The 12,935-nt window shown below is 60.7% G+C and overlaps 2 protein-coding genes across 2 annotated transcripts; one reads left to right on the top strand and one right to left on the bottom strand.

Moving 5' to 3' along the window:
* Nucleotides 1-2,639: 2,639 nt before the first annotated feature.
* On the top strand, nucleotides 2,640-6,478 carry TSPAN10 (tetraspanin 10). The gene is made up of 3 exons (XM_045775019.2): nucleotides 2,640-2,675; nucleotides 4,306-4,883; nucleotides 6,118-6,478. The coding sequence occupies exons 1-3, from the start codon at nucleotides 2,640-2,642 to the stop codon at nucleotides 6,476-6,478; spliced, it is 975 nt and encodes a 324-aa protein (XP_045630975.2).
* A 1,331-nt stretch (nucleotides 6,479-7,809) lies between these two features.
* PDE6G (phosphodiesterase 6G) lies at nucleotides 7,810-12,872 on the bottom strand. Its single transcript, XM_045775033.2, has 4 exons — nucleotides 12,742-12,872; nucleotides 9,194-9,488; nucleotides 8,818-8,858; nucleotides 7,810-8,390 (listed from the first exon to the last, which is right to left on the bottom strand). Exons 2-4 carry the CDS (start codon nucleotides 9,337-9,339, stop codon nucleotides 8,314-8,316), a joined length of 264 nt encoding a protein of 87 aa, XP_045630989.1. The 5' UTR covers nucleotides 9,340-9,488; nucleotides 12,742-12,872; the 3' UTR covers nucleotides 7,810-8,313.
* Between the last annotated feature and the right edge of the window lie 63 nt (nucleotides 12,873-12,935).

Here is a 12,935-nt window from a genome sequence, read left to right as displayed (position 1 = left end):
CCTGGACTTGCAGCTGGATGCAGTCACTGAGGGGGTCTGGGTTTGTCGCTTCGAGAGAGAGAGGAGTGAAGGCTCGGCTGCATGAGATCACACCTGCAGCTCTCGTCTTCGCCCTGAGCTACGGCCCCCACACAGCAGCCTGATGCTCCCTTCACGGGGCGAATCAGGTCAGGTTGGGATGCTCCTTCACCCCACCCCTCCCCCTCGGAGGGACCCCACCTGAGAAAACCCACCTGGCTCGTTCCCTCCCCTCCCCACGTTTCTCCCCTTCCTCTTTTTTTTTTTTTTTTAATTAAGATGAAATTCACTCAGCATGCAGTCAACCGTTTTTCAGTGAACAATTCAGTGGCATTCAGTGCTTTCACAGTGTGGTACGCCCACCTCCTGTATCTACTTCCCAAACATTTCCATCACCCCCCAGAAGGAAACCCTGCACCCGTTCAGCAGCAGCTCCCCATTCCCCTCCCCCAGCCCCCGGCAACCACCAACCTACAGACTCACCTATTCTGAGTATTTCATGTGAGTGGAAGGATGTGTTTGTGGACTTTAGTGTCTGGCTGCTTTCGCTGAGCATAACGTCTCCAGGTCCGTCCATGTTGCGGCAGGCGTCCGAGCTCCTTTTCATTGCTGAGGAATATTCCGTTGGGGGCGTAGAGCACGTCGTGATTGTCCGTGCTTTGTTGATTCATATCTGGGTTGTTTCCACCTTTTGGCACGTGTGGGTAATGCTGTCATGACCGCGCGTGTATGTGTACTTGTTTGAGTCCCTGTTTTCAGTTCTGTGGGGTACATACCTAGGAGCCAGATGCCTTACAGTGAGCCGCCCCCTGACTCTTCACCCTCCTTTCTGGGCTTCACACCTCTGATGACCACATAAAATCACATGTATTCACATAGTTACTCGCTGGCTTTATGACCTCCTCTTCACCAGAGGTAAGCTCCTGCTGACTAGGGGTGGACAGGTTTTTCCGCTGCGGTGTCGCCAGGACTCGGGACACTCCCTGGCTTAGATCAGTGATCTATTATCCCCAGTTGCCTACTGTAAAATTGTGTTCACTATTGCAAATCTATTGTCACAATACTGCTGTAAGTGAACTCATTCAAAACAGTGGCTTCACACAACAGCCATTTGCCAGCCTCCCGATTCTGCAGGTCAGGAATTGAGACTGGGCTCAGTTGGGTGGTTGTCGTGTGGGAAGATGGGGGGCGGGGAGCATGAAGCAAGAACACAAATAACTACAGGGGGCGCCTGGGTGGCGCAGTCGTTAAGCGTCTGCCTTCGGCTCAGGGTGTGATCCCGGCGTTCTGGGATCGAGCCCCACGTCAGGCTCCTCCGCTGTGAGCCTGCTTCTTCCTCTCCCACTCCCCCTGCCTGTGTTCCCTCTCTCGCTGGCTGTCTCTCTCTCTGTCAAATAAATAAATAAAATCTTAAAAAAAAAAAAAAAGAACACAAATAACTACAAAATAAAGTGAATGGTTTCCCAAAAGAAGAGGGGAGGCCTCCGCTTGTGGGGCCGGAGGTGGTCCGGAGCTGGACACAGGGAGGGGTTTTCACGGGACGGCAAAGGCCAAGGACACGTGAGCACTGGGCTGTTGGGGGCCAGCAAGCAGCCTGTGTGGCTGGATTGTAAGGTGGTGGGAAGAGTGAGGGAGAGAGGCTAGGGCACGAATGTCCAACAAAAGAAGCCAAGAAACAGCAGGGGAGAGAGAATGGTGAAGACAGGCTGGGCACGTGGCCTTGCCCAGGAGGCCCCTCCCTTTTCCTACCATGAACACATGTGTGCAGAGGGTCCCCTTGCAGTGTGTGCTCCCCCCCACAGCCTCCAGAGGTCCCTGCAAGCCAGAGACTGTCATAACCTCCCACATCACAAAGGAACAGGGGAGGCGTGGAGAGTTATGTGCCAGTGTTCTCAAAGCATTGGTAGTGCTGGGGATGCCTCTGAGCCTTTCTTCCCACCGCCATGCAAGCCAAGGAGAGAGGACAGGACAGGGCAGGGTCAGAGAGCCTTGTGCGCCCCTGTGTGCGGGGCAGCTGTGTGGCTCGGGTCCTTCCAAGCACTAGGGCACAATGCTGATTGTGACAGAGTCCTGCCCCTGAGAAGAGACCCTCGGGAGCAAGAAGGAGCCCACGTCCCTCAAAACCAGGAAGGAGTGATCTGGCCAGTGGACACCGTCTCATTCTTACAGTGAATAAATTGGGGGATAACCTGGCATTTAACTGCCGGCCCGTCTCCCGGGCTTGTTTCTGTGAGCCAGTTCTCAGGGGTCTGATGTCCTGGCTGAGCTGGGGGAGCAGCCGCTGGACCTGCCAGGCCGAGGCCCGCACGGGGACCCTGGAGCGGCGGCCACGAGGTGCCAGCCCCAGCCGTGTCACGCCAGCACAGAGCTTCAGGGAATCCGTAGAGCAAGGCTGAAAACCCGCGCTCCAGTAGGAGGGTCTGCGTCTCAACAAGCAGAGGCTGTCTTAAGCCCTACAGTGTGATGCCTCACATGATCTGGTCATGACTGAGGCGTCCTGGTTCCGCTGGCAGCTCACCCGGCCCTGGGCTGCGCAGCTCACGGGACGGCTAAGGGCACAGGCAGCAGCAGCTCCGTGTCCCAGCTAGAGACCGGGACCAGCACACCTGTCCTGGTGCGGAATGGAGGAGGGGGAAAGGAGCCCCCTGCTGTCCCAGGTAAGCCAGTGCCCTGGTGGCCTCTGCCCGGACTGGAAATGTCTCCGCCCCCACAGGCCCTGGGGAGGGCCGGGTTCTCAGCCACCCTGGCCCCAGGCCCCACCCTGAGCCTTGCCAGTAGGTGGACACCCACGAAGAGTTAAGATTAGGGTGGGGCCTTTACTGATCACCCAGCACCTTGCCCCGGCTCGGGAACGTTTGCTATCCTTGCCCTTGTGCTTGCCCTGGAGCGAGTGCATCCACACTCTTAGAAAACACACTCAGGGGACGTGCCCACCGGCCCTTCAGCACCTCGCTTGTGTCCTGCCCATCCGCCTCCACCTGGGACCCCCACCCCCAGCCTCTCGGCCTTCTTATGGCCCTGTTTCCCCCCCCCCCCCCACTGCTGCCCGTGGGTCTGGAAGCAAGACAGTGAGCTCTGGCTCGGGAGTGGCTGGAGGCTGACACCCCGACACCCCGACATCCCGACACCCCTCCCGGCTGGCTGCGCAGCTGCAGGATAACCTCCTGGCCTAGCCCAAGGCCGCTGATGGCCCCAGGCCCCCCCAGCCTGGCACCAGCAGCCTGGCCTTTTGCTCCCACTGACTGTTGGGATCTGGAGGGGCTGACAAATACTCCTTTCCTCTCCTCCAAGTTCACAGTGAATGAAGTTTCAATGCATAGTCGGATGTGGGGAGTGGAGGACAGCTTCTTCCTGGTTTGGAAGGGAGACCCTGCCTAGGTGTGGGGCCACAGCTTCCTAATTCTCCCAGGTTTCGAGGGCAGACTGTCCCTCTCCTCCCTGCAGGGAGAGAACAGAAGTTTCTCCCACACCTGCCTGCGGGGGGGGGGGGGGGCAGGCAGACTTGAAATGGAGATTGCTTCTTCAAACCTCAGGATCAATGAGCCACTCCTCTGTGGGAGGACTGGGGGAGGGAGATGGGTCAGCATTTCCTTACTTTCCGCACTTGGTATGACCAGTGTCCCAGAGCATGGCTGAGTGTCCTGCTGGAGGGCAAGACAGGGCCCCTTGGAAGGCCCTGCCTCCCACAGAGCCCTGGTCTCCTGGCTGCACTTCTCCCTGCCCTGGGAGCCTGGCTGGCCCAGCACCGAGTCTGTGCTCAGAGTGAGCAGACTGTGCGGGTCCTGGGACACTGGGGCTGGTCTGAGAGGGGGAAGCAGAAAGGGCAGTCACCTGGGCCAGCCCTTCTGCCTGGCGGGCCTCCACCTCCTGGCCTGAGTGGGGAAGCCCCTCCCTCGACTGCACAGACCAATCCACACAGATGCCTGCCACGTGCCTGTGCTGCCGGACCCACATCCTCCATCACACGCAGGGGATCGAGGACAGGCGCCTGCTGCCCGGGACTGCCCTGCTTAGTCTCTACCATGAACTGTCAGGGGGTAGCCAACCCTCCGCTCTGCAGGAGCTAGGCCCTTCCCGTCCCCCCTGCTGCCTGGCCGGGCGACAAGCTTGGATGCTGCCACGTCCCTCCCCAGCTATCTCGGGTCTCCGAGCCTCCCGTTCTCTCTCCACTGTCCAGCCTCTTCCCCGCTGCCAGGCTCTGACCCCCGGCCATGAGGAGGTTACCTCCCTGTTGATTATCATGTCCTGCTGGTGAGGTCTCCCTGTGTGTTCCTCCTTCCTCCACAGGGCACTGGGTGCTGGGAGGAGCCCCCGCCAGGGAGCAGCCACTCAGGTCTGGCACCCCAAGAGGACCAGGTCTGGAGGGCAGGCCCTGGGGAAGACCCGGCCTCCTCTCTCCCCTTGGAAAGCAGCTGCCTGAAGTACCTGACTTTCCTGTTCAACTTCCTCTTCTCTCTGCTTGGTCTGCTGGCCCTGGCCATTGGGCTCTGGGGCTTGGCTGGCAAAGGGTCTCTGGGGAGTAGTGGGGGGGCGGCCCTGCCTGAAGACCCCTTGCTGGGACTGGTGCTGGGGGGACTGGCGGTCAGTGCAGTGAGCCTGGCGGGCTGCCTGGGTGCGCTCTGCGAGAATGCTTGCCTGCTGCACTGCTTTTCTGGGGGTCTCATCGCCTTCCTGGCGCTGGAGGCTGTGGTGGGTGCCCTGCTGGTGGCCTTCTGGGGCCCACTGCAGGATGGCCTGGAGTCCACCCTGCGTGCAGCCATCACCCACTATCAGGATGACCCGGACCTGCACTTCCTCATTGACCAGGTCCAGCTGGGGCTGCAGTGCTGTGGCGTGTCTTCCTACCGGGACTGGACATGGAACCTGTGAGTCCTGGAGCCCACAGGGTGGGGGGGGAGTCCCCAGGGGCCAGCAGACCAGACCACATGTACATTCACATGGGTGCACTCACTCGCATACATGCCCACTTGTACACACACACGAGTGTGTGCACACATGCCCGTGCACATACGTGGGCCCCCTGCGTGTTTCTGCTCCCTCCAACCAGGACCAGTTGGACAGGGATCTTAGTGGAGAAGCTGAGCCAGCAGACTTAGAAAGTCACTTTGGGGAGTGTTTTTGGTGAGGACATCACACAAAACATCTCAATGTCAACTGCACTTAAGTGGGGACATCGTTCTGGACTCCACAGTTCTCCCTCCACGGCGTGTGCGTGTGTGCGTGTATGTGCGTGTGCATTCATGTGCGTGCGTATCTGTGTGTGTGCGTGTCTCTGTGTGTGTAAGCGTTGTCTATTTAGAAACACCGTGCAGTGTATCTTTTACATTCTGCTGGAGGACAACTGACCACGAGAGATGGAGTCATACAGAGACTTTAAAACCAGCCACTTATATCCAGCAGTCACTGAAATGTGCCAGGCATTCTAGAAGCATCCACATGGGTGTTCTCATTCGTGGGCTGTGTGTGACTTTGGATTGGCGCCAGCCCCCTGTGGTGTCACGTGGTCACCCATCCTGCTGGCCTTTGAGTCCTTGCCTTAGTGAGGCCCACTCTTCTGGGGGACGAGAGCATGCCTGTGAGGGAGGGCAGGTGCAGGACCCCAGGCAAAGGCCAGGGACACTTGGAGGCTGTCTGGAGCTGGGGGCCATGAGGAGAACAACCCTCCGTCTCGCCCTGTGGCTGCCCAGTGCTGCCGCTCGCCCTCCTGTGATGACCCGCTCTCCCAGGCTTCAGTGCACCTTCTCCCCTCCAGCTTTACCCGCTCAGACCAACTCAGCAGCCCTGTTGGGCAAGGCTGTCTGATTCCCACCCCTCATCACATGCCTGTGTTCCCTCCAGCCGTCTCACCCAATCCGTCCCTTCCAGCCAAGAGGCTTTGACCTCCGTCTGCATGTGCAGAGGCTGCCGTGGGCGCCATGCGCCGGGACGAGTTACAGGGAGCGGGCTCTTTGTTCCCGTGTGCGTGTGCGTACGTGCAGGCGTGTCTGTGAGGCCGTGGCCGTAGCTGTGTGAAGGGTCGGTAAGAGACACTTAACTTGGCGCCGGGTCCTGGAACAGTGGGCCCTGCCCTCCGGACCGACGCCCAGGTGTACCCTACAGGGACTTTAACTGCAGCTCCCCTGCGGCCCAGGCCTGCAGCCTTCCTGCCTCCTGCTGCCTCAGCCCGGGGGAAGACAGAGCAGCTGCCAACGACCCCTGCGGCTTCGGAGCTCCGGGCCTGGATGAGGGTGCCGCTCTGAGGCGGGTGCATCTGGGGGGCTGTGGCCCTGCACTCCGACGGTGGCTGCGTGCCGAGGTCCGCGGGGCGGGTGCCTACGCAATCGCGGTCGTGGTTGTCCAGGGGGTGGAGCTCCTGTTGGCCGCCCGGCTGGTACGGGCCCTGGCTGTCCACCGGGGGCTGGTGGAGAGCCCCAGAACTGCGGGGTCGCAAAGGTCCCCTGCCAAACTGGCCCAGGGCTGACAGCCCCAGAGGACACCCGGGGAAGGTGTCAGAGTAACCGCGCCGCGTCTGGGACACCTGGGCTGCCTCTGCCTGCTGTGCCTCCCGCTCCCAGAGGCCCCTTTCCCTGAGGCCGGGAATGCCCGCCTCCTTCCCCGTGAACGATTCCCGATTCCCGGTACCACCGCCAGACTGCACTCTCTTTTGGAGACTTTTGTTCTCAACCACGGAGCCAGGCACTGCCTGCTCCCTGCAAACACCCTGTGGCCTGTGTGAGCCGCCCCCTGCGGGGCGCTGCCGGCCAGCATCCTCCTCCTACCGGGGAGGCCAGGCAAAGCTACCTGGCCGGTGGGGGGAGTACCAGCTCCGAGGACTGGATGAAATCCTGCTGTCAAGCCCCCAACTCCCACCCCGACCATCACCTCCCAGCTCCACCTCCAGCCACCTCTGAGGCCTGCCTCCGACCTCCATTCCAACCCCACCTCTGAAGCCCACCCCGTGGCCCCACTCCCTTACCACCGCCTGGCCCTTTCCCGTACATTGTGGTGGCTGAAGGTGAGGCTCAGGCGGAAATAAATTGTAGTGAGCTGTATCATTCGGACGGTAAGTGGCACCAGTCTTAAGTGGGCAGCGTGAGGAACTCTTCCCCCTGTAAACCCGCGTGGACCCACGGCCAGGTCAGGAGCCAGCCACAGCAGGCTGCTTCGCGTCCTCCCTCTGGGCACCCCGACCGGCCTTCATCGCCTTCAGTGACCGTGGCTTTCTCTGGCTTTCACGTAAAATGGGATCCCAGGGGGGCCCTTCCCCAGAATCATCATCTGGGCTGTGTGAACGGGCCCCACGAATGCACCCGGTCACGTGGACACACACTTGGCAGGCTTCCGGATGGGTGAGCACAGGCCTGTGAGCACAGGTGCACCGGATCCCCCTGGGTGTGGTGTCGGGAGTGGACCGCAGGGTCATCGGTGGGCACCTGGCCAGCGGCAGTGGACAGCTAAGGACAGGCTGACTAGGCCACTAAGCGAATTCCCCGGTCTCTCTGCACCTGTCTCCTCACCTGTGAGGCAGGGCCGAGCGCTCCCTCCTCCTGGCGTAAGCTGTCGCTGGGCCTTGTCCACCTCCTGGGTGAGGCCTGCCAGGCAGGCACGGGGCTGCCTCCCAGCCTAGCCGGCCTGGCTGCATGGACCCCAGCCTCACAGACTCCGTGTCTAGTGGGTTTCCTTCCCTCTCAGACTAGCTGGGCCCCTGCTGCCCCCACCACCCTGCACCTTCACCCCTGCGCTCCTGCCGGAGACCCACGTTCTTGGGCCCTGCCCCCATCACAACCCACTCCAGCCGAGCGAGTGGGGGCATGCGAATTTTATTTTGAAACAGGGACAGCAAGCGTGGGCCATTTTGGAAAGGGCGTTTCCTGCCAGTGATGGGTTTGGAGGGGTATCGGTCGGATGCCACCAGATGCTGTCAGGACTCCCCCCTCCCCCAACCCAATGGCGGCAGCTGGGAAGGGCTAGCAAGGGGAGCTTGTTCTCATCACCAGGCCGCAGGACGGGAGCGGGTGTGAGGGACATTCCTGGGAGACCCTGCTCTGGCTTTCCAGCCTTAAGCGAAGGTGTGTGGGCCAGTGTTTCTGGAAGCTAAGCAGGGCCTGACTGGCCCCGAGGTGTCCTGCAGGGAGCTGGTGGGCTTCCGGTAACTGGCATCTGGGGGCCTCAGGATGCCACCCTGCAAGGGGCTCCAGACACAAACTGGGAAATCTGGATACACTCGGGGGGCCGGCCTCCTCACAGGAATCCTGAGCAGGGGTCGGGGCGGGCAGCAGGGGGTACGGCCCTGAGGCTCTGGGTCAGGCTCTGGCGCTAGATGATGCCATACTGGGCCAGTTCGTGCAGCTCCAGGTGGTTGAAGGCCTCCCATGGGCAGATGACCGTGATGTCTGCAGGAGAAGAACAGTGGCACCAGGAGGGTCATGGCCCCAGGGCCACCAACCCCTCTGGGCCCTCCTGTCTACACCCCAAGTGGTGAGAGTGGAAGTCCTGGGTGCAGAGCCTCCTCCCAGGGCACACCAGCTTGACGGTGTCGAGTGGAAGAGGATGCGTGCAGCACGCCAGGGAGGAGAGAGGGAGACAAAGAGGCCTCCTTGTTGCTTTCCAACCCTTCCCAGTACCCAGTGACCCCACTGAATGGAGCAGCCCCACCTCAGTGAGGCCTACAGCTTGATGTTGGGGCAGAGAATGAAGGACAGGCTTGGGGCGGCGCTCTTGGTAAGCTTGGGCTGGAGAAAGTGGAGGAAGGATGGGGCCCCAAGCGCACGGACAGGCGGGAGAGTGGGGGGACCTGGAAGACCCTGGCAGCCGCCATACCTGTTCCCAGGCCTTCCATTCCGGGGATGTCATCCCCAAACCTGCAAGACAGAGTGGTCAGGGCCAGTGGCTGGGAAGAGGGGGGTGGGGGTGCGTGGGGGCATACGTGCCCTTGAGTGCAGGCCCCTCGGTGCGCCAGTGCTCTGAGTGTGCGCACAGGGACGCACGCTGGCGGGAGGGCTGTGGCTGAGCCCCTAAGTGGCAGTGACAGGTAGAGGGTGACTGGAGCCCCCGACCCCTCCCGCCCCCCGTGCTGAGGAATGGGGGACCCTTGGGAATGACCTCAGCCAGGAAAGGGTGGCCGTGCCCCCTGTTCTACCATGCAGCCCCCCTTCCTGTGTAGCCTGCGGCTGGGCCCTCCACCAGCTCTGCTTACCCTTGGACGCCTTTCTTGGGGGGCTTGCTCTTGAACTGCCTGGTTTGCCGCTGCTTAAATTTGGGGGGCCCTTTTCTGGGAGTGACGGGCCCCCCAGTCACCCTGGTGGCCGACCGGATCTCGGCCTTGGGTGGCTCCAGGTTCATGGCCAGGCTGGCAGAGACCCCACGGCGACCTCTGGCTTCTAGACTCCCTCACGCTGTGGGCTGTGGGCACACCAGGCTGGGGGGGTCCTGGTCAGCCCCCTTGCTTCCGCCCCCCTTGCAGGTCTCAACCCAGCAGAACAGAGGAAGTCCTGAAACAGGAAACCCAGGGGGCCCTGAGCATGACCCCAACAGCAGCCCCCTGCCGTCACCACGTGGGGCTCCAGCTGGGGTCAGACGGGGAATGAGAGTACCGGTGGCCCCCTGGTGCACCCCCCTCAGGTGTCTCCCCTTCTGCGTGTCCCGCCTCAATCCCTGGGGGTCGGGACACTGGGCCTCCTTCTTGGAGGCAGGCCAGGCACCTAGCAGTGGCAACGAAGGATGACAGAGAAATGGAGGGCAAGATGTGCGGTAGAGAGGGGCCTGTCTCAGGAGAAGCCCCGAGCTGAGCTGTGCAACCCCCCCCCCCCCAGGCAGTTTCTTCCTTCTACTGGTAAATCCCCTGGCTACTCACTGTGCTGGGAGACTGCCCTGGGCACCAGTGTCACCTGCTGGTGTCCCTGAACCCACCGCACAGGATGACCTCCCCTCTGCCTCTCCCTGGATGCCCTAAGCCCCACTGAACCAGCTCAAGGGCAGCTCGGCTTCCCCTAAGCCTATTAGCACCAGAGGGCGACTCTAATCTCTCAGGGCCACTGTGAGCCTGGAAGGTTCTGGGGCTAAGCACAGGACACAGAGAGGAGACCCTGGCACTGGATGCCCCAGGCACCACCTCGTGGGCCCCCTTTGCTGCTCCCGTCTTGTGGGCTGCAGCGCCTGACTCCAGCCTTCAGTTACCACCGGCAGCTGGCTAGAGCACCAGGGCTGAGACCAACTGGCGGGCGAGGCAGGCTGAGGGGTGGGGGTGGGGCCCGGTACCAGGTGCGCCCCACCATGGACCTTTCCCCCTAACATTCATCCTCTGTGCCAAGGGGACCTGCAGCAGCCCAGGGGGGCGTACACAGGTCCAAGCGGACCTGGCTGCTCAGAGCCCATCATGCCCGCCCCTCAGCCTAGATGCCATAGGCCTAGCCAGACCCCTTGCCCAGTCCCAGGCCATGGGCCTGGTGTGCGCAGCCCTGACCCGGACGGAGCTCCCTGTCAGATGCTGGCCTCGTGGAAACCAGGGTCCAAGCTCTCCCAGCTGCCCCAGCCGCAGTCCAGTCTGTGGCTGACGACCCCTCAAATTGGCCGAGTGTGTGTGGATCACAGACCTTGGGGACTGCCTGCAACCATCCTTTGATATGGGCAGCTGAAAATGACTGGCTGGGGAACCGCTCTGACGAGGACGGGGGACAGACTCCTGTAGATCCAGCCCTCGGTGTGGTGGGGAAAAGCCCGCCAACTCCCCACCCTCTGGGCAGATACCCCACACCCCTGGGAAAGTGGCTGCCAAGAAGGTGACTGGGGAAGGTCAGTACTCACGGAGCACGGGGCAGGACTCAGGGGGCCATGGGGGTGAGCAGCCAGGCATCGCTCAGCAGGGGGCCGGCGGGGCATTTATCCTGCTTCTGGGTAAGCTGATTAGGATCGTGCCCTGACACGACACTAAGGAGATTGTCAGGGCCGCTCGGGTGGGGGGGGGGGCGGGAGGGCACCACTGAGGGGTCAGGGAGATGAGGGAAGGGGCTCGGGGCGGGCAAGGGCCCGGGGACGGGGCCGGGACAGGGATGGGATGCGCCATTACAAACCGCAGGGCAGGGGCAAGACCCTCTCCCAAAGCTGCTCATCTTGGAAGCAAAGAGGAAAGCACGCTGACTGCGGTCCTGAGTCTCCCCACTCTCAGCTCTCCGACCTCTGAAGAATCTGCCTTCACAGCCCCCGAAGCCTGTGTAGTCTGGCCACTATCTACCTCTCTGACCTCACCTTCGATGCCTCCGCCGCGCTCTCCACGCTCCCAGCCCCTTGTACCCCAGGATCTTCGCACCTGCTGCCCTGCCTGAGGGTGTCCTGTGCGCCTCTCCTCATTCCCTCAGCTCCCCCTTCCTGGGACTTCAGAGCTCTGCCCCAGGTCGTTTCCTCAGGGTGACCCCTCAGGCGAGACCAGGGTGCCTATGTCATAGGCCCTCACTGCAGCTGGACTTGCTCACATCCTGACAATGCTCCTGTTAACCTCTTCATTCCACGCTGGGGTGGAATGCAGCAGATGTTTCTACTGGACCCCAGCTTCCAGCCCAGTGCCAGACACGTCACAGACGGCCGCATGAGCAGACAAGCCCCGCACCTGCGCGAGTCTCGCGAGCCTGCTGCTGGTGCCGCACGGGCACCCTCGACTGCCGTGGGATGCGTGGAGGAGCCCACCTCGCTGCCAGGAGCAAGGCCAGCGGCTGCCCCTGGGGACGGGACTGCGCTGTGACACCTGCATTCCACAGCAGGCCTAATTTAGTAGGATCCTTGGGATGTATACATGTACATGTCCCCAAGTACATACAGAAACCCCTTATAAATCTGAATTTTGGAAAAAAATATGGAAAACCTGTCTCTGAGATAAGCCACCCCTTCACAGAGCCTCGGAGCCCACCAAGCTTTGCTGTGCTGCTGTCCCTGGAGAAAACCTTTCTCTTTCTGGGATGTTTTTGAATCTGTATGAGGATACGTTAGATGAGATGGTCTCCGAGATACAACCTAATAGATACATAAACTGTTTCTGGAGGGCACGCAGCTGTCCAGAAAGATAGCCTGAACCACGGGTGTCTAACTAGGCACCACGTTTTGCTTCCATTCTCTCACCCACACATCTCTATGTGATGTGCCAGCTTTACATTAAAGGCCCCTACCTGGGAAGGCCTGTTTATCAGCTCAAACCCCTCGTGAATTTATGCTACAATCTTAGTTTTTTTTTCTTTAAATAAGGAGAGATAAAACACACACAAGTTCCTTTAACTCCTGCCCCATCCAGGCCACTGGTATCAGTGCCTGGAACTGCTGGGGGAAGGAGATAAGGTGGGGCAATTTCCATGATGGGAGTGAGCAGGAGATGGGGATGGGCAGTGAGGGCCCTAACATAAAGTTCTTCCCGGGCTGACTGGTCCTGCGGCTGGGTATGCAGCCAACGACCAGGCTAGTGCTGGGAGGCTGATTCTGGGGCTGATGCTAGAGGCCTCTGGGTCCTTACACCCTGGTCAATTGCCTCGATCATTGTGTCTAAGTGGGTGGGAAGGACTGGAGGCTCAGACCCCTGCGGGCTGATCTACAGCTTTCTACCTAGTCGGTGAATGGGTTTGTCCCCAAGGAGCCCTGCAGCTGGAAGAATGGGGCCCTTCCCAGGCTGCCTACAGGTGCTCATGCCTGCCAAGGGCTTTGCCAATAGCAACTTCATGGGCCCAGGTTGTCCTCCCTCTGCCACTGAGAATAACCAGAGCTGACCTTGGGGCAGGACTTCTGCGGTGCTGGGACATGGAAGGGGACTCCTGGGGTCTTCGTCACATAGGCAGTCAAAGAAATGGATTTTCCTTCACCCTTCCAGGCTGGTGAAAGCTGCAGGCTCTGAATAAAAGTTCAACGCTGAGCTGTACCTGCTTTCTTTGACAATGTAACACAAGCCCTACAGAGAAAAATGC

This window comes from Ursus americanus, chromosome 23, assembly GCF_024610735.1.
Source record: "Ursus americanus isolate L20-20 chromosome 23, mUrsAme1.1.p, whole genome shotgun sequence".
NCBI classification, from domain to species: Eukaryota; Metazoa; Chordata; class Mammalia; order Carnivora; family Ursidae; genus Ursus; species Ursus americanus.
The sequence above is the reverse complement of the archived record's forward strand: the minus strand, read 5'-3'. Positions and strand labels throughout refer to the sequence as shown.